General features: G+C 40.4%; 3 protein-coding genes across 7 annotated transcripts in view; all 3 read left to right on the top strand.

Moving 5' to 3' along the window:
• Positions 1 to 20,244, top strand: part of LOC118219617 (cytochrome P450 2K1-like) — a 607,214-nt gene that overhangs the window by 132,746 nt on the left and 454,224 nt on the right. The gene's annotated exons all lie outside the window — the stretch shown is intronic.
• LOC118219587 (zinc finger protein 665-like) lies at positions 1,634 to 20,149 on the top strand. Of its 4 annotated transcripts, none has more exons than XM_035402869.1 (2): positions 1,634 to 1,646; positions 16,605 to 20,149. In XM_035402869.1, exon 2 carries the CDS (start codon positions 16,641 to 16,643, stop codon positions 18,447 to 18,449), a length of 1,809 nt encoding a protein of 602 aa, XP_035258760.1. In that variant the 5' UTR covers positions 1,634 to 1,646; positions 16,605 to 16,640; the 3' UTR covers positions 18,450 to 20,149. The 4 variants fall into 4 exon arrangements, with proteins under 4 accessions (XP_035258760.1, XP_035258758.1, XP_035258761.1 ...); XM_035402867.1 differs by lacking the exon at positions 1,634 to 1,646 and adding an exon at positions 5,588 to 8,159 and having other exon boundaries at positions 17,842 to 20,149; XM_035402870.1 differs by lacking the exon at positions 1,634 to 1,646 and adding an exon at positions 5,589 to 8,118 and having other exon boundaries at positions 17,549 to 20,149.
• LOC118219670 (zinc finger protein 723-like) lies at positions 3,173 to 4,640 on the top strand (the record flags this gene model as incomplete). The annotated part of the gene is made up of 1 exon (XM_035403014.1): positions 3,173 to 4,640. A coding segment is annotated over one exon (576 nt), but the record flags the coding sequence as incomplete, so codon positions are not given.

Here is a 20,244-nt window from a genome sequence, read left to right as displayed (position 1 = left end):
TTTTTACGTCTCCCGCATTTTTCTCGTAATCGCACAGAGAAGCAGGAATTCCTTGAGCAAATCCATGGCAATCGGATAGGCTACATTCTATTATAAATCTATTATATCTCCATTTAAACACATATCATTTGCCTCAAACGTTGTCTGAAGAAATAAAAGATTCTGAGCCCACCCACATTCCCATTAAAACAACATTTTTAATTACATACTTGACATTGTTTCAAAAATGAGAAGACTTGCATTTGAAGAATAATTTTTTTTCCAACGTGGATATAAGTATCACAGTATCTTCTGTCTCATTGGGTCTACATTGGGTATTTAGAGGTTTTTTCCTACATGTCTGTAGCTTCACAATGGTATCTATGAGGCATAACAAGATACAGGCTGTTCATCATAAACAAGTCCAGTTTATCTTATCCTCTTATTTGGAAGTGAAACCAAATATTGAAACGGAAATGTATTTGCCAAAATTAAAAATAAAAACAATTCCTTTTCAGCTTGGGGAATTGAACTACTGTACTTCAATGAGAGTACCGGATATGACATCACAAACAGAATTGGATATTATATATGAGCTTTTTAAAATTTACGAAAAAATATCCGGAGCAGTTTTAAACCATCATAAATCAGAAGCTGTCTGGATTGGTAATTTAAGTAAACAGTTCCCTATACACATAAATGTAAAAGAAGAAATTAAGGTATTAGGTATCTATATTAGTAATACTGATTGTTCTGAATCAAATTGCCAAAAAAAAGAACAGTGTCCAAAAAGAATTAAGAAAAGGAAAGTGAATAAGATGAGGGAAGAAAAGGGATTGTCGTACGCCAAAGCTGCTAAGAGAATGGAGAGACACGAGGAGATGGTGGCAATGCAAAAAGAATCGGAGCAGGAAAGGAATGGAGCTGATCAGAATATCTGCATGGAAAATAAAAGATCTTTGGCATTCATTGCAATGGTCATAAATTGCGCTGCTGAAATACAGGGGAAGTCGGAAAGAATCAAGATGGTGCTGGACGCTGCCAGGAGATAGTTGAACATTGTACACATATCTGGAGATGATCTAGATGTTACACTGTGGGAAGGATTTGCATCAACTCAGGCAATTGGGTCTGGGTTATAGAATGGGAAATGTCGTGACTGGGATCACTTTGGGTAGACATTTGTTAATAATTAGTAATGTGAAGTTGTTACTCATGCAGTGCATACAGTAGGCCGTGGTAATGCAGTAATTTTGGTTTTTAAATCCGCCATAAACACCAAAGAAGAAGAAGGAGAAGAGGAACCTTTATTTTGAAATTTTCCTTTCTCGCCCTTACCGGAAGTCGCGTTCTTACAGCTCAGCGTGGCTAGCTCACAGAACCCGTTTAAAAAGAATCAGAGAAAAACGTTTAGGCTGTGGAAAAAGCGCCGTTTTTAGCTGAGAGTTTTCTTTCTAGATATACAGTTCTATCACAATTCCGTGGGTTTTCTCCACTCCTCGACCTCGATAGATTCACTCAGCCCTACTGAACCCTATCCTAGGTGTTGTGGTTCACATAGCTTTAACACGCACACGGGATGATTCGCTGCCAAGGATTATGTTTCTGTGCAATTTACATAAAGTTACATAACTGAGTTGAATTAATTGAATCATCGGCGAATAGAGGTAAGTTTTTGTATCGCCTCACAATCTTGATTCTTTAACAGTTATGTTAGTGCAGAGCCTCTCTCTAAAAAAGACAACCACGAAGAAGATGGGTAGTTGAACGTCTGAAACAGTTTTGGTGGGCCTGCTAGAAAGTTTACTGATCCAAAAATAAACTGAGTTTGTTTCATAATCATTCAGATCTCTTTGGAAATAAAAAAATTAGTATGTTTTTGCACTTTATAATAATTTGAAAATAATCTAATGACATTTGTCTTTTCCTTTCTTTAGATTTAGATTTATCAATTGGGACATTATGGGGAAGTGTAATGCATGGCTAGGCAAGTCAGACATTAGCTAAATAGTGTAACCGATATTATATTAGTCTATTAGTGAAGTCCCTTGGTGTCCACCCTGTGTCCTAAGAATACCTCTTCCTTCTCTGGGGGCGACATAGCTCAGGAGGTAAGAGTGGCAGTCAGAAGGTTGCGGGTTCGCTCCCCCATCCTGGGTGTGTTGAAGTGTCCCTGAGCAAGACACCTAACCCCTAATTGCTCCCAACGAGCTGATTGCTACCTTGCATGGCAGCCTTTCACCGTTGGCAAGTGAGTGTGTGTGAATGGGTGAATGAGAGGCATCAATTGTAAAGTGCTTTGGATAAAAGCGCTAGCTATATAAATGCAGTCCATTTACTATTTACCATTCTTTGAATTGACATGGTTTGAATTGAATTGGTATGACCCAGAGGAGAGGAAAATGACTCTCCATCTCATAATACAAGAGTGCCCCTCCTGTGGTCAGTCAGGCATCTGCAGGATGGCAGAGTTTAAAGAATGTGTCAGCTGCTGCAGTAGGACTTTGTTGATTCAGTTTAAATCCCTTCCCCTGTTTCCCTCCAGGAGCTGCAGTTCTGCTCACCTTTGAGCAGCAGTATGATGCAGGCAGGAGTCTGTCTGAGACAGGACACTGAGACAACACTACCAGAGCTCACTCAGCAGCACAGGATCAGACAGAAAGAAGAGGAACTCGGTGGACTGGAGTTTGTCCACATGGCAGAGTCAGACACAGAGTGTGCTGCACCAGGACTCAACACACTGGAGCCAGAGTGTGTTACAGCACACAGTGGGGTCAGTGATGTACACCACACACACACATCACTGATTAAAACAGAAACTGATCTTGGCTCCTCCCACACGTTGGGTATTATTAAGACAGAGAGCCTAGATGGTACAGAGCTGGGATATGTAACCCATCTGCATCCTGACCAAATCAAAACAGAGACTGATGATGGAGCATACCTTAAGGCAGAACACATCAGTGACCTGCTGGATATAAAATGTGTTGATATGAAATCTGACCAAATGAAGTGTGAAAAGACAATTCATAGAAATAAAGATGAAATTCATACTGGTGAAAAGCCGTACAAGTGTACACAGCGTGAAAAGTGTTCTCATACAAAATCTGATCTAAATAAACACTTGATAATTCATACAGGTGAAAAGCCATACAAGTGTGCACAGTGTGGGAGGTATTTTAATACAAAATCTATTTTAAATGCCCACCTGAGAATTCATAGAGGTGAAAAGCCATACAAGTGTGCCCAGTGTGAGAAGTGTTTTTATACAAAGTTTAATTTAAATAGACATCAGAAAATTCATACGGGTGAAAAACCCTACAAGTTCACAGTTGAAAAGCCATACAAGTGTGCACAGTGTGAGAAGTGTTTTAGTACAAAATCTAATTTAAATGTCCACTTGAAAATGCATAGAGGTGAAAAGCCATTTAAGTGTGCACAGTGTGAGAAGTGTTTTTATACAAAATCTAATTTAAATGTCCACCAGAGAATTCATAGAGGTGAAAAGCCCTACAAATGTGATCATTGTGGGAATGGCTTTTCCCGGGCATCTTCTTTAAATGTTCACCAGAGAATTCATACAGGTGAAAAGCCATTCAAGTGTGCACAGTGTGAGAAGTGTTTTAATACAAAATCTATTTTAAATAATCACCAGAGAATTCATACAGGTGAAAAGCCCTACAAATGTACATGCTGTGAGAAATGTTTTCGTACAAAATCAATTTTTAATACACACCTGAGAAATCATACAGGTAAAAATCCATACTAATGTATTCAGTGAGGAAAGTAATTTTCCCAAAAATGTAATTTACTGTAAGTAGCCACCTGAATATACATTAAGGTGAAAAGCAATACACCTTCTAACTGTGGGAAGTAGTTTTCCCAAAGAAGTGCATTCAATTCACCTAAAATACACACAGTCAGTGTGGGATGCATTTTTATGGAAAAGATCATTCAACTTGCCACCAGAGTCTTCACACGGGTGAAAAGCCCTACAAATGATTTAAGTGTGTCAAGGGTTTTTCCTCAAAGGAGTTAAATTATGCAAATACTCAGTGTGGGAAGTACTTTTTGAGTGCAGGCCATTTACCACCTGATTGCCATCTGAGAATTCATACCTGTGAATGATCTTTAAAATGTAATCAATGTTTAAATTTAAAAATAAAATCTTATTTTCATCATAAAAAGACAACTATAGATGAAGTGTTTGAGAAGTTTACTCTGTGGGAAGCATTTCATGAAGGCATCCTTACATGTTATTTGTGTTGGAAGGGTTCCTGACATCCAAATTTGGAACAATCTGAGAATTCAAACAACCATCCCTTCTTATTTTTAAGCCAAACTCATGTTGTGATTTCCAAATTATTTTTTGGTGGGTGTTTTGATTAGAGTTCAAAGAGGGAATAAAAGGTGGCAGGAAAACCATTTTGCGGTGTTTGCAGTAGCACAGTTTAAAGTTATCCTGATATTCCTTGCTAATCGTATTTTGGACAAGCCTCTCAAAAAAACAGGATATTAATTGTGGATCTTTGTTGCACTCTTTGTTTTTCAATGTTCTACATGAAATGTGGATGAAATTATTATACATTGTGAGTGCACATCCCACTTTATGCCTTGAAATTTTCTAAATAAACTCTTTTGCCAACAATTTCCCACTTTGATTTAATTTACTTCTCTCTCACCAGCATATGAAAAAGGAAGTAAAACAATTAAAAAAGAAAAAAAGAAAATTTTAAATAAATTCTCCTGTACATTCTGACAATTCGGTTATTTGCAGTAGTGTTGCCATCTTCTACAAGTTGAGTCATAAACTTTGGCCTGTGAAACGATTTGTGACAAATCGTTTTCAGTTTTTTTTTTTTTTTGAGTTGCATTCATATTGATGATGTCAACTGTGTAGAATTAAATTGAATTCCAGGCAACTCCACAGTCCAAGACAGAGACACGAAGGGGAACATGACTGAGGGAAATTACCCTAATGCCATAGCCTGCCCACTGTACCCAGGGAGGACAGAAGGGCTTCTCCCACCTTCTGGTGCAAGAGCGCCCCCCCTGTGGTGGCCATTCAGGGAATCCAGCTGGGACACACTCACTGATATTATGTTCAGCCTAATCCATCTTATTTTCCTCCTGCACCGCCTGCTTTGTGCTGTGCGCTCTTTGCTGTGGGTATAAAAATGCCAATGTTCGCTAGCCCCGCCCAATTGAGCCCACTCGCTGTCCCATTGACTGCACTCATGCACCATGCAACATTGATTAGGGAAAGTAGAGCTGTTGGTATCACCCATGAAGGGAGGAAGGGTTTCCCTACCTCATGACACAAGAGTGCCCCCCGTGGTCAGTCGGGTATCTGCAGGACAGCAGAGTGCAAACAGTTTGTCAGCTGCTGCAGTAGGACCTGTTTGATTAAGGCTAAATCCCTTCCCCTTTTTCCCTTCAGGAGCTGTACTTCTGCACACCTTTGAGCAGCAGTATGATGCAGGCAGGAGTCTGTCTGAGACAGGACACTGAGGCAACACTACCAGAGCTCACTGAGCAGCACAGGATCAGACAGAAAGAAGAGGAACTCAGTGGGCTGGAGCCTGTCCACATGGCAGAGTCAGACACAGAGTGTGCTGCACCAGGACTCGACACACTGGAGCCAGAGTGTGTTACAGCACACAGTGGGGTCAGTGATGTACACCACACACACACATCACTTACTAAAACAGAAACTGATCTGGGCTCCACCCACACTGGAGATCTTAAGATGGAGAGCCTTGACAGGACAGAGCTGGGATGTGTAGCCCATCTGCATCCTGACCAAATCAAAACAGAGGCTGATGATGGAGGATACCTTAAGACAGAATGCATCAGTAATGTACAGGACATTGATTGTGTGAATATCGACTCTGATCGAATGAAGTATGAATCCAATCAAAGTTTTGTGAGTGATTTCATGAATACTGTGGTGAACAGAGCTGGTGTTTATCACAATGGCCTGACTGAATCATGGCGATGTGCAAATTCAAACTTTAAAAAAGAAGAAATTCCTAATCTGTCAACCAAATGTGGGGACTTAAATCAGCACTGTGACATAAACAATGAAAATAATCACACCAAAATTGTCCAGAAAAGTACAAACGATTGCAACAAACACATTTATTGTCAGAAAGTGAATGTTGCAATTGATCCCATAAGTAATTCAAGTAAAAACCCCAATCTTCTGAATTTCTGTCAGATCAAGACGACTCGGAGAAAGAAAGGTGTGATTCATACAGAAGAAAAACCGTACAAGTGTAAACAGTGTAAGAAGTGTTTTAGTACAGAGTCTTGCTTATATGTCCACTGGAGAATTCATACTGGTGAAAAGCCCTACAAATGCCCTCAATGTGGAAAGTGTTTTTCAAAAATATCTGATTTAAATAGGCATCATATAATTCATACAGGTGAAAAGCCCAAGTGTACCCAGTGCAAGAAGTGTTTTAGTACAAATTCAGCTTTAAATGTACACCTGAGAATTCATACGGGTGAAAAGCCACACCAATGTTCTCATTGTGGGAAGTGCTTTTGTACAAAATCGGATTTAAGTGTACACCTGAGAATTCATACAGATGAAAAGCCCTACAAATGCACTCAGTGTGGTAAGTGTTTTAGTGCAAATTCTGTTTTAAATCAACACCTGAGAATCCATACAGGTGAAAAACCTTACAAATGCACTCAGTGTGGGAAATGTTTTAGTACAAATTTTGCTTTAAATCGCCACCAGAGAATTCATACAGGTGAAAAGCCCTACAAATGTTCTCATTGTGGGAAGTGCTTTCGTACAAAATCTGATTTAAATGTACACCTGAGAATTCATACAGGCAAAAAGCCCTACCAATGTTCTCAGTGTGGGAAGTGGTTTTGTACAAAATTGGATTTAAATGTACACCTGAGAATTCATACAGGTGAAAAGCCCTACAAATGCACTCAGTGTGGTAAGTGTTTTAGTGCAAATTCTGTTTTAAATCAACACCTGAGAATCCATACAGGTGAAAAACCTTACAAATGCACTCAGTGTGGGAAATGTTTTAGTACAAATTTTGCTTTAAATCGCCACCAGAGAATTCATACAGGTGAAAAGCCCTACAAATGTTCTCAATGTGGGAAGTGGTTTTGTACAAAATCGGATTTAAATGTACACCTGAGAATTCATACGGGTGAAAAGCCCTACCAATGTTCTCAGTGTGGGAAGTGGTTTTGTACAAAATCGGATTTAAACGTACACCTGAGAATTCATACAGGTGAAAAGCCCTACAAATGCACTCAGTGTGGTAAGTGTTTTAGTGCAAATTCTGTTTTAAATCAACACCTGAGAATCCATACAGGTGAAAAACCTTACAAATGCACTCAGTGTGGGAAATGTTTTAGTACAAATTTTGCTTTAAATCGCCACCAGAGAATTCATACAGGTGAAAAGCCCTACAAATGTTCTCATTGTGGGAAGTGCTTTCGTACAAAATCTGATTTAAATGTACACCTGAGAATTCATACAGGCAAAAAGCCCTACCAATGTTCTCAGTGTGGGAAGTGGTTTCGTACGAAATCTGATTTAAACATACACGTGAGAATTCACACAGGTGAAAAGCCCTACTCATGTTCTCAATGTGGGAAGTGTTTTCTAAAACTATCACATTTAAATAGTCACCGGAGAGTTCATACAGGTGAAAAGCCCTACAAATGCACTCAGTGTGGTAAGTGGTTTTGTACAAAATCGGATTTAAATGTACACCTGAGAATTCATACAGGTGAAAAGCCCTACAAATGCACTCAGTGTGGTAAGTGTTTTAGTGCAAATTCTGTTTTAAATCAACACCTGAGAATCCATACAGGTGAAAAACCTTACAAATGCACTCAGTGTGGGAAATGTTTTAGTACAAATTTTGCTTTAAATCGCCACCAGAGAATTCATACAGGTGAAAAGCCCTACAAATGTTCTCATTGTGGGAAGTGCTTTCGTACAAAATCTGATTTAAATGTACACCTGAGAATTCATACAGGCAAAAAGCCCTACCAATGTTCTCAGTGTGGGAAGTGGTTTCATACGAAATCTGATTTAAACATACACGTGAGAATTCACACAGGTGAAAAGCCCTACTCATGTTCTCAATGTGGGAAGTGTTTTCTAAAACTATCACATTTAAATAGTCACCGGAGAGTTCATATTGGGTAAAAGGTGTACAGGTGTGCTCAACATTCTTTCAGTTTATGTGGGAAGTGCCTTGGATGTCCATAAAATAAAATAAAAATACCCTGGTAATTCATTTTTTTAAATCCCTTCATATTTTTAAAGGAAGTCCTTTTTTGTAGATTTGGTGGATGTTTATTTTGTGTTGAAGGAGTGAATAAAGGGCAGTAAACCAGCCATTTTGCAATGTTTGTCATAGCACTGTTTATAGTTCACTGAATATTCCTTGCTGATTGTATTTTAGACAGACATCTGAAAAAAACAGCAACAATGACTGTGACAAACAGAGATGCCTTTTTCATTTTATAATAAGTGTTTGTGAGCATTTTATTCATTATAGGTCGATATTTTGTGATGAAATTTAAAGTGCAATTTGAAAGAAATGATGTGAAAACTGGATAAACTGTAGAAGGAAACTTGGGAATGTGTATTGCAAATTTCCTTTGCCCTTTAACTGTGTCGTTTCATTCCTGTTACTAAAATTTGGACCTGAATTCAATCATACCTTCTTTCCCCAAAATATAAAACAAAAAAAAATTAACTTGCAACCAGTACCAACAATGACCTTATAAACTAATAAGTGTGTAATCCAGTAATCCTGTACTCCTGTGCGGAGGCCTGTAGACCCATCTGTGTAAATGGGAAGGAAGGCGTAATGCTCCGTCCTAACGTGTCCGTCTACTTGTTTGACAAGACCCCACTAAGACCCCACTTCACCTCACCTGCGTGTACCTGATCCAGGACCCTCAGGTCCACTTCTGGTTTGAACAATGGAGGGATTGCCAGCAGCAAAACTGTAGGGTAGTATACCCTTTCTGTTAGCTCCATTTCATTAACCTGGAGACCACTCACCAACTCAAACTTTGAATCTTATCCTTATCCTTAACCTTCACATCAGGGAGTGAAGTGGTTACCGACATTAGAACTGATGTGTGGGAAGTGGTACGGCCGTTGCACACCCCCCGCTTCAGGAATCTCGCTGGGACAGCGGGAACGGTAATCGGCAGTGGCATTGTCCCGGCCCGGGATGTGATGACCAGTGAACCGGAATGGCCGCATGGACCGGTACCACTGGGTTATCCTGTCATTTGTGTCCTTCATCCTTTCTATCAATTTCAGAGCCTTGTGATCCGTTTCCACTGTACAACTGTCCACCGACCAAGGAGGTAGTATTTCAGTGAATCCAAGGCCCACTTCACCGCCAGGCATTCCTTCTCCACAGTCGAGTAGCGGGTCTCCCTGGGAAACAGCTTCCGACTGATGTATGCCACCGGACGTTGGTTGTCTGGAGGCCCCTGTAGGAGAACAGCTCCTAGGCCTCGATCAGAGGCATCGGCCTGCAGGGTGAAATGTCCATCAAACTCAGGGCAATACAAAACTGGGTCCTTGCTCAGAGATTGCCGGAGGTCCTGGAAAGCTTCCTCTGCTTCGCTAGTCCCCAGGATCTGGTTGGGCCTCGACGGCCTGGTCAGATCGGTAAGGACAGCAGCTCGGGTAGAGTAGTTAGGTATAAATCTGTGGTACCAACCTGACATCCCAAGGAAAGACTTCAGCTGTGTCTTTGTTGTTAGCACAGGGCAGGACTCAATGGCTTGGACCTTTTGGACCTGAGGTCTGATGACTCCATTGCTGATGATGTAACCCAGGTACTCAGTCTCAGACTTGGCAAAGGCACACTTATATAGGTTGACAGTCAGGTCAGCTACCCGAAGACGCTCAAAGACCACCATCAAATGATCCAAGTGATCCTCCCAGGTGGTGCTGTGGACAACAATATCATCCAAACAGGCAGAGGCAAAGTCAGACAGACCATACAGTACTCGATCCATTAGCCTCTGAAATGTTGCTGGAGCCCCGTGTAATCCAAAGGCCATAACAGTGAACTGGTACAGGCCCCATGGAGTCCGGAAAGCTGTAAGCTCCTGTGAACGCTGTCTCAAGGGGACTTGCCAGTAACCTTTACACAGGTCGATCGTGGTTAGAAATTTGGCCTTTCCCAAGCCCCCAATGTGCACATCAGGTGCATGGCTCACTCCCTGCACTTGGTACCTCCAAATGTTCTGAATCAGTGCCAAGGTGCGAGCCATGCCATCTCCACCGGCAGGAAAATCACAGCATTTGTGCATCGCTCAAACAAGGCCACTGTGAAACTCCAGGAGGAGATTAGCCTCCCTGTGAACGCCCTGGTGCATGACGTGTCCACCAGGTGGAATTCTACATTTCACATGCTCCAGCGGCTGCTGGAGCAGAGAAGGGCAATCATTGCCATGGGGACACAGATGGATTTAGGGGGCTCATTCTCACACCACCAATGGCACAAATTGGAGGCCACAGTCAAGATATTGCGACCTTTTGAGGAAGCAACCCGCAATGTCTATGAGGATGTTACATCTCTGTCCTCAGTTATCTCGTGTGTGCGGGCTCTCAAAGATTCCTCGGGAAACTCGATAGCAAATGAAGCAGTGCAAGCTCTGCCAGAGGCTCGCAGGCTTGCCACACCCTTGGAGGCACTGTTGCCTGAACGCTTCCAGCCAATCTTTGATGACCCCACTGGGCCCTACTTTAAGGCCACCCTCTTGGATCCCAGATTCAAGATCATGCCCAAGTCACTTCTCAGTGAGTCAGACTTTTAAAGGCTTTGTTTCTGAGGTGGATCACAAGGTGACTCAGCTGACTGGAGAACCTGCCGCTGCTGCTGCTGCTGTTGATCTGTCCCAAGGTACAGAGCAATGGCACTCACAGCAACAGGCCAATAGTCAGATTGTAACTGTTTTATATATCCTCTGAAACACATACATTATGTTTTTATGCGAACATTCACTTTCATGTCTTGACATCCGAGGCGACAGAATGCATTCACATTTCCAATATAACTGGCAACAACAGCAGAAAACATGCACACGTTGTAAAAAATTTGCTGTTTGATTACTTTCTCATCGTCAATTCCATATAGCCTAATCGCAAAATGACAAGAATAGAACGAAAACTCGGACTTGCGTGAAAATTTAAATTAGCAGTGGTACAGCCACCGTTTGCTTTCCTTCGAAGTTACTGCTAGCCGAGCAGCGAAGTGTGCCCTCCAGCTGCGAACCATGCACCATAAATTAGTCCATAGTCTTCCTGGTCTTTTTGTGGAATTGAAGAATGGCAGAGTAAAATTATGGCAGTCTGAAAAACCTAAAGGGACGATTACTAGAATTAACCTGTTATTTTACCCTGACAAAAAGTGCGGATGGTGATTCCCAATTTGCTTTTACTGTAGGCTATCACCAATGTGAATTACACAGAACTACCGCATACCTCACATAACTGTATCAAACGTTTTGAGTTAATTACAACAGGCTAACAAAGAAAATCCGGAAGAAAATATTCAGCAACCGAATTAATCAGTTTGAATGTTTTGGTACGTAATATGCTGTCCCAGCACGAATACTTAGCATTTTATAAAACGAATACTAAAGCAAGAAAAGAACAGAGGAGCACACGTTATAATTCCAAGACGTTGGCAGGCTATAACCAAAACTAGGCTACTGCGCCGCATAACATACAAGTTTGATTTCAAGTTATTATGAAAATAAATTGGTTTGCGGCTGCAGATTTTTAAAAATGGCGGTTGAAATGAAACACTGCAAGTAGTCGACCAATCAGAAATTTTCAGTGCTTGCGCCCCACCCCAAAGGTTCCTGTACTTTTGGAAAGTAATACCCCCTGAGCAGGAACCTTTTTGGGGGTAAAATAAAGCCCCCGGAACTAAATTTAGACCCTAGTTCCTGCGGTGGAAACGCACTGAGTTCCTCAAAAGGTTCCTAGTTCCGGGGTAAAGTTCCTGCGGTGGAGAGACTGAAGAGACTAGTTAGCACAGCAGGAGATGCTGTGTCTCCGCATTGCTCCAGACTGCTCCCAGCTCATATGCAGCAGCTGGTTTTCACCAAATACAACTTGGGGAAGTTTGAGTAATTAGATCAAGATGTGTACTATTTGTACCCATACATTGCTCTTTCAATTTGTCATTTATTTAATTTATCGAAGGAAGGTTATAGTTCAAGGAAAAGTCTGAAGGGTCTGTGAAAGAAAGAAAACAATAGAACAGGCAAAAAAAAGTTAATGTACTGTACTGTAACTAGTTTTCATTTCCAATGCGAAACAATGCTTTGATTTGTAAAGCTGTTTTTCTTTTTGTTTTGTTTTCCAGTCCAAACTACCTAAACTACTATAAAGATTCATTTTCCTAGTTCAAACTGACTGTTCAGTGGCCCCCAGCTACTAGTTAAAGGAGGAGGGGGGGGGGGGGTGTTCAGATGGTTAGTCTATCCAAACTTAGTTCAGTAGGAATTAGGAAAAGGAAATATAAGAAAGAAAAAAAAAGTTTATATACTGTAACTGGTTACAATTTCCAATTTCCTATTCATTGACCCATGTTAGGGAGGTATAGCCTTACAAAAGGAGCTCAGTGAGAAAATGTTTACAAGACTGTTTTGATTTATAAAGCTTCATTTTCCTAGTTCAAACCAAGCGGCCAAAACCAGACTTCGTTTTTGAAGCTCATTTCCTGGTGGTGTAGTTCCTGGTTGCTCACTAGCGCCACTACGGATGGCTCCAGTATAGGTGTTTTCATATCCGGTTTCCATGTAAGTCTACGGTATAAATGCGATCAAAATGCAAAGTCAATAATTTTTTCTCACAAGAACAAATAGTCATAATAGGTGTATTTTATTCGTCTTATGACTGTCCATGGGTCGATTTCATGATTTATTGCGTCATTTGGGCACAGTGCCAATATTTGTTTTGGACCAATGAGGTACAGCTTGCGTCACTTCTGGATTACTGCGGAGGACTGAGCTACAGTAGGGGCTACAGTCTATGGTCACTGGGGTGGGCGGTGGCGCTTCTTGGCCTTGACACTGCGGCTCAGGCCACGGTCCACCTGTGCGAAGTCAGAAAATGCAGGCATCCCATTTCGTGGTGATTTCATTATGGCGTGTGCTATTTACAGCTGCACTAGACGACCATAAAATAATCCTCCTCTTAAGTTTTTCGGTAGCCGAGTCATTTTTACTATTTCCTTTAGCCTACTTAACCAAATAATTAGTTGGCAGAAAGCGTAATCAGCTTGCTATATTTGGTAGTCCAGTAGCCTATGCTAAAACAGTTCGCAACTTCGGCTACCAAGCCATTTGACTAGCTAGCTAACCTTAACCGGCAAACATTCAATCTGTCAGACGTGTTTGACGGCTTGTCAGTCGTGTACATTCCGTAAATGTCTACCTGGGCCATGCTTCACGCATGTGCTACTATAATCCCGATTTTGGGATAAACACTTTTTCAGTTTCACGAAGCGAATTAAGTGGACCGTTATACGAAAATTAGCCTAGTCAAATCACCAGTAGCCTACACGTCTCTGATTGATTGACCATCAGTGTAGTCAATGTTCTTCCCCTGTGGTTCATATTGCTAATGCGTGAGCTAACCACGGATAGCCTACCTAGCTCACTGGCAAGCTGATAGGCTAGCTAATTTTTTAAAACATAACGGCAGACAGTCAGTTAGCCTCGTTCAGGTTGATGGGCTTTTCCGCACCGGACTGTCAATCAAATTGTAAAAATCACAAGACCGATTAACTCTATGGTTTTGGCTCCAATTCGAGAAAATGGCCGCGCCCGCCATTGAGCTTCAAAACGTGTTTTAGAAACTCACGGAGACTCAATGGGTGACGTCACAGTAGCTTTGTCCATATTTTTTACAGTCTCTGGTTCAAACTGACTGGTCAGTGTTTTTGGCCTATGGAAGCGTGATGTAGTATATCGATCTCCAACCGCATTATCTTGGTATGTTAGTCCGACTCTGAAAAAATCGACTTTGTACGATTTCAGTCGGACTACAGTGTTTACATGATCTTTAAAAGTCCAGTTTTAGCCAGACTAAAACAATAAATCGACTTTTTCAAACATAATGTAAACCCACTGACTGATTCCCATCTAATGTCTGTTTGATCTAAACAGCTATAACAGTCAAAGTCACATGTCAGCACGTTGCCTAATGTTAAATTTGAGTTAAATGTACAAAGATCCAGTCTGAGTTTAACTGACAACAGGCTAACAACCCCGCACAGTTCAACCTCACAGCGACGGTGCCTGCACTTTTGCCTGGCTAGCAATCCCAGCAAGCTAGTATGCAACATCAGAACTACGCAATCTGTTGGTCACTAAAGATTACATACATTTGGATTCCTTGACATACACACACGATACAGTAGCCGAAAAATACTTCCAGTAAAAAATAAAAAAATAAAAAAAATTCTCTTGCATATCGCCAAAACAAACTTTTGGCAAGATCTCCCAAAATATTTATTGAACTCTACCGTCATTAGTTTGAGACAAAAATATGGTAATTATGCGCTTTTAACCTGAAATACGTCGTTAATCAAACTCGAGGGTGTCTGCACCTTTGCCTGGCTAGCAATCCCAGCAAGCTAGTATGCAACATCAGAACTACGCAATCTGTTGGTCACTAAATTCACGATTACATTTGTTCGCTTTTAACCTGAAATACGTCGTTCAAACTCGATGCCTCGATCTACCTAAAAAAAGTCCGCGTTACATTTTAACCCTGCGTTAGATTAAGCCCTTCTCTTCCCTGCTACAAGGAAACGAACATACTACGCTTTATTGTGACTGGGATCACTTTGGGTGGACATTGTTAATAATTAGTAATGTGAAGTTGTTACTCATGCAGTGCATACAGTAGGCGATGGTAATGCACTAATTTTGGTTCTCAGACCGCCTTAAAAACCAAAGAAGAAGAACCTTCATTTTGAAATTTTCTTTTCTCGCCCTTACCGGAAGTCGTGTTCTTATTGTGGCTGGCTAGCCGTACAGCTCAGCGTGGCTAGCTCACAGAACCCGTTTAAAAAGAAGCAGAGAAAAACTTTTAGGCTGTGGAAAAAGCTCCGTTTTTAGTTGAGAGTTTCCTTTGTAGATATACAGTTCTATCGCAATTCCGTGGGTTTGCTCCACTCCTCGACCTCGATAGATTCACTCAGTCCTACTGAACTGTATCCTAGGTTTTGTGGTTCACATAGCTTTAACACGCACAGGGGCTGATTCGCTGCCCAGGATTATATTTCTGTGCGATTTACATAAAGTTACACAACTGAGTTGAATTAATTGAGTCATTGGCGAATAGAGGTAAGTTTTTGTATCTCCTCACAATCTTGATTCTTTAACAGTTATGTTAGTGCAGAGCCTCTCTCTTAAAAGACAACTAGGAAGAAGATCGGTAGTTGAACGTCTGAAACAGTTTTGGTGGGCCTGTTAGAGAGTTTGTTATTGAGCCAAAAATAAACTGAGTTTGTTTCATGATCATTCAGATCTCTTTGGATTAAGAAAAAAAAAGTGTCTTCCTTTAGTTTTCCAATAGATTCCTTAATGGAGGCTTACACCCCAGCACTGTATAAAAAAATTGTATATTCGATTTTGAAAATATAGTGTTCTGAAGACATAAGTGTGGCTCTCTTTTCCTTTCTTTAGATTTAGATTTATCAAATGTGACATTATGGGGAATTTTCATGCATGGCTAGGCAAGTCAATTATTAGCTAAATAGTGTAACCGATATTATATTAGTCTATTAGTGGTGTCCACCCTGTGTCCTAAGAATATCACTTCCTTCTCCATGTTTCTTTGAATTGACATGACTTGGTATGACCCAGAGGAGAGGAAAATTACCCTCCATCTCATAATACAAGAGCGCCCCCCTGTGGTCAGTCAGGCATCTGCAGGATGGCCGAGTTTAAAGAATGTATCAGCTGCTGCAGTAGGACTTGCATTACATTACATTTATTTAGCAGACACTTTTATCCAAAGCGATGTACAAAAGTGCATTTCATGGTCATGGACAACTACAGAACATAGGTTCAATAAGGCACAGCTATTTCTAGCCAAGAACACAGTTCAGTTCACACAGTGAACACTATTCTAACTTACGCATAGCCAAACTAGGGAGAAGAACAAGCTACAATATTAGGACAAATGCAGATTACAAAAAGTGCTGGAATGGGGGTACGTGTGTGCGGAGTGTGGCACAGTGGGTAAGGAACTGCGCTTGTAACCGAAAGGTCGCAGGTTCGATTCCCGGGTAAGGACACTGCCGTTGTACCCTTGAGCAAGGTATTTAACCTACATTGCTTCAGTATATATCCAGCTGTATAAATGGATACAATGTAAAGTGCTATGTAAAAAAGTTGTGTAAGTCGCTCTGGATAAGCGCGTCTGCTAAATGCCTGTAATGTAATGTAATGTAATGTAACATGAGTGTCATGAAAGGGGGGATTTAAAGTGAAATGATATACAGAGTGGTGGCAGTTAGTCCAGGTTAGACTTGGTTGATTCAGTTCAAATTCCTTCCCTTGTTTCCCTCCAGGAGCTGTACTTCTGCACACTTTTGAGCAGCAGTTTGATGCAGGCAGGAGTCTGTCTGAGACAGGACACTGAGACAACACTACCAGAGCTCACTGAGCAGCACAGGATCAGACAGAAAGAAGAGGAACTCAGTGGACTGGAGCCTGTCCACATGGCAGAGTCAGAGACAGTGTGTGCTGCACCAGGACTCAACACACTGGAGCCAGAGTGTGTTACAGCACACAGCGGGGTCAGTCGTGTATTCCTTACACAGACATCACTGATTAAAACAGAAACTGATGTGGGCTCCACCCACACTGGGGATTTTATTAAGACTGAGAACCTAGATGGTACAGAGCTGGGATATGTAACCCATCTGGATCCTGACCAAATCAAAACAGAGGCTGATGATGGAGGATTTCATAACCCAGAACACATCAGTGACTTGCAGGATTTTAAGAGTGTTAATATTAAAATTGAATCCAGTGAATGTTTAATGAGTGATCTCATCAATACTGGTGTTGATCACAAAGATCAGACTGGACCGTGGCAATATGCAGGAGAGCCAAACCCAAACGGTAAAAAGGAAGAAGCTCATGATCTGCTGACTCAATGTGAGGACTTAAACCATGACTGTGACTTAAACAATGAAAATAATCTAAGCAGAATCATCCAGATAAGTGCAAACAGTAGCAGAAAGACAAAGTCTAATTTCACTAAACATCAGAAAATTCATACTGGTGAAAAACCCTACAAGTTCACAGTTGAAAAGCCATACAAGTGTGCACAGTGTGAGAAGTGTTTTAGTACAACATCTAATTTAAATGTCCACTTGAAAATGCATAGAGGTGAAAAGCCATTTAAGTGTGCACAGTGTGGGAAGTGTTTTTATACAACATCTAATTTAAATGTCCACCAGAGAATTCATATGGGTGAAAAGCCCTACAAATGTGATTACTGTGGGAGTCGCTTTTCCCGAGCGGCGTCTTTAAATGTCCACCAGAGAACTCATACAGGTGAAAAACCCTACAAATGTGATTACTGTGGGAGTCGCTTTTCCCAGGTATGTAATTTGAATAAGCACCAAAGAATTCATACAGGTGAAAAACCCTTCAAATGTAGTCATTGTGGGGATGGCTTTTCCCAGGCATTTCAACTAAGTAAGCACCAGATAATTCATACAGGTGAAAAACCCTTCAAATGTGATTATTGTGGGAATGGCTTTTCCCAGGCTTCTCATTTAAATACCCACCTGAGAGTTCATACAGGTGAAAAGCCCTTCAAATGTACTCATTGTGAGAAGTGGTTTGCCCAGAAATATCATTTAAGTCGCCACATGAAAATTCATACAGGTGAAAAGCCCTTCAAATGTACTCATTGTGAGAAGTGCTTTTCACAGATAGCTCATTTAAATGCCCACCTATATTTACATTCAGGGGAAAAGCCCTACAAGTGTGCTCATTGTGGGAAGGGTTTTCCTAGGAAATCTGATTTAAATAAACACCTCATAATTCATACAGGTGCAAAGCCTTACACATGTTCTCAGTGTCAGAAGTGTTTTAATACAAAAGGTATTTTAAATAGTCACCAGAGAACTCATACAGGTGAAAAGCCATTCAAGTGTGCAAAGTGTGAGAAGTGTTTTAATACAAAAGCTATTTTAAATAATCACCAGACAATTCATACAGGTGAGAAGCCCTACAAATGTACTCATTGTGGGAAAGGCTTTGCCCGGATATATCATTTAAATAGCCACCAGAAAATTCATACAGCTGAAAAGACTTACAGGTGTACACACTGTGAGAAATGTTTTCATAAAAAATCTGTTTTTACTACACACCGGAGAAGTCATTGTGGAAGTTTCTAAATTTGGTCTTATTAAAGATTGTACTGATCAAGAATATAGTTAAATGTATGTGATTATGTGAAGATCAATGAAGAACAGCAGGTGTTCTGTGTTATATCTAAGAATTTGTAACTAAGGAAAGACGGTGGCCTCTTTATACACTGATGCATACGACCTAGAGAATCTTTGAACCCCAGTTGCAGGAGGAAAATTGTAAACATTTACTTAGTGTAATTTTGTAAGTAACTTATGTTAGGAAACAGTCTTGTGCAGAAGACCTTTGAGTTGCAAGAGAAGAGAAAGGACACTGACCTAGAAAGAATTGATTTGCTATGTCTAGTAATTGTATAGATTATATTATATTACAATAAATGAATGAAAAGCAAAGTAATAACAGCAACGGTAATGATATAAATATAGTCTGTGAGACAATGATGGTGTGTATATGAGTTAAATATTTCATTTGGATTACAGCCTGTATTGAATGCATTTAAAGTGCATGTACTTTGGAACTGGAAGATTAAACAATTGTTAATCATGAGAACAAATACTTGTGATTCAAATCATGCATATACACACCTCTGCAAGTGTGTGTAGTGAAATATCTGTCATTGATTAAAATTGAAGATTATATAATAGTTATTGTTAAGCTAGCTGGTGAAACATAAGTGTGAGCTAGGCTGGGATTGGTTGTTTTAGAGGGAAGATACATCATGGTAGAAGGAGATCTGGTTTTATAAAAAGGATGTAAAACATAATTCGGAGCTCTCTGTGTGTCTTTATGGTACTGGAGACCTCCTGTCGGCCTACATACATGAAAAGGATTATTGATTGAAAGAGAATAAAAAGATTATTAGAAGAAATCATAATTTCTAGTCTTTATTCTTACATCGCCGACTCACCCACTGAACCCAAGAAGAGGTTCTCCTCCACATCGTACAGGTAAAAATCCATACTAATGTATTCAGTGAGGAAAGTAATTTTCCCAAAAATGTAATTTACTGTAAGTAGCCCCCTGAATATACATTAAGGTGAAAAGCAATACACCTTCTAACTGTGGGTGGTAGTTTTCCCAAAGAAGTAAGTTAAATTCACGTAAAATACACACGGTCAGTGCGGGATGCATTTTTATGGAAAAGATAATTCAACTTGCCACCAGAGTCTTCACACAGATGAAAGGCCCTGCAAATGATTTTTGAGGTGTGCCAAGGATTAAATGTCCGCAATGCAAGTACTCAGTGTGGGAAGTGCTTTTTTAGTTCAGGCCATTTACCACATGATTGCCGTCTGAGAATTCATACAAGTGAAAGATCTTTCAAATGTAATCAATGTTTAAATTAAAAAAAAAAAAAAATCTTATTTTCTTCATAAAAAGACAACTCCTATAAATGAAGAGTTTGAGAAGTTTGCTCTGTGGGGAGCATTTCATGAAGGCATCCTTGCATGTAATTTGTGTTGGAAGTGTTCCTGACATCTAAATTTAGAACGATCTGAGAATTCAAACAACCACCCCTTCTTATTTTTAAGCCAAAGTCTCATGTTGTGATTTCCAAATTCTTATTTTGTGGATGTTTAGATTAGAGTTCAAAGAGAGAATAAAAGGTGAAAGGCCAACCATTTTGCAGTGTTTGCAGTAGCACAGTTTAAAGTTCTCATGATATTCCTTGCTAATTGTATTTTGGACACGCCTCTGGAAAAAAAACAAAAACAAAAAAAAAAAACAGCAATGATTGGGACAAGGTGGCATGCTACCTAACTTCCCTTGAACCAGTTCAATTGCTATTGTTGTTTTCCTGCTGTTTTTAAAATAAAACAA

Source organism: Anguilla anguilla, chromosome 2, assembly GCF_013347855.1.
Source record: "Anguilla anguilla isolate fAngAng1 chromosome 2, fAngAng1.pri, whole genome shotgun sequence".
In the NCBI taxonomy this organism is placed as follows: domain Eukaryota; kingdom Metazoa; phylum Chordata; class Actinopteri; order Anguilliformes; family Anguillidae; genus Anguilla; species Anguilla anguilla.
Note: the sequence above shows the minus strand (reverse complement) of the source record. Positions and strands in the feature narration are given on the sequence as shown.

Excerpts from the sequence above, each read along its gene's own strand:
- LOC118219587 (XM_035402870.1), top strand. The coding sequence starts at position 5,729 with ATGGAGAGCCTTGACAGGACAGAGCTGGGATGTGTAGCCCATCTGCAT. Across the intron at positions 8,119-17,548 it reads TCATGTTCTCAATGTGGGAA|TCGCTTTTCCCGAGCGGCGT; the intron begins GTGTTTTCTAAA and ends TTACTGTGGGAG.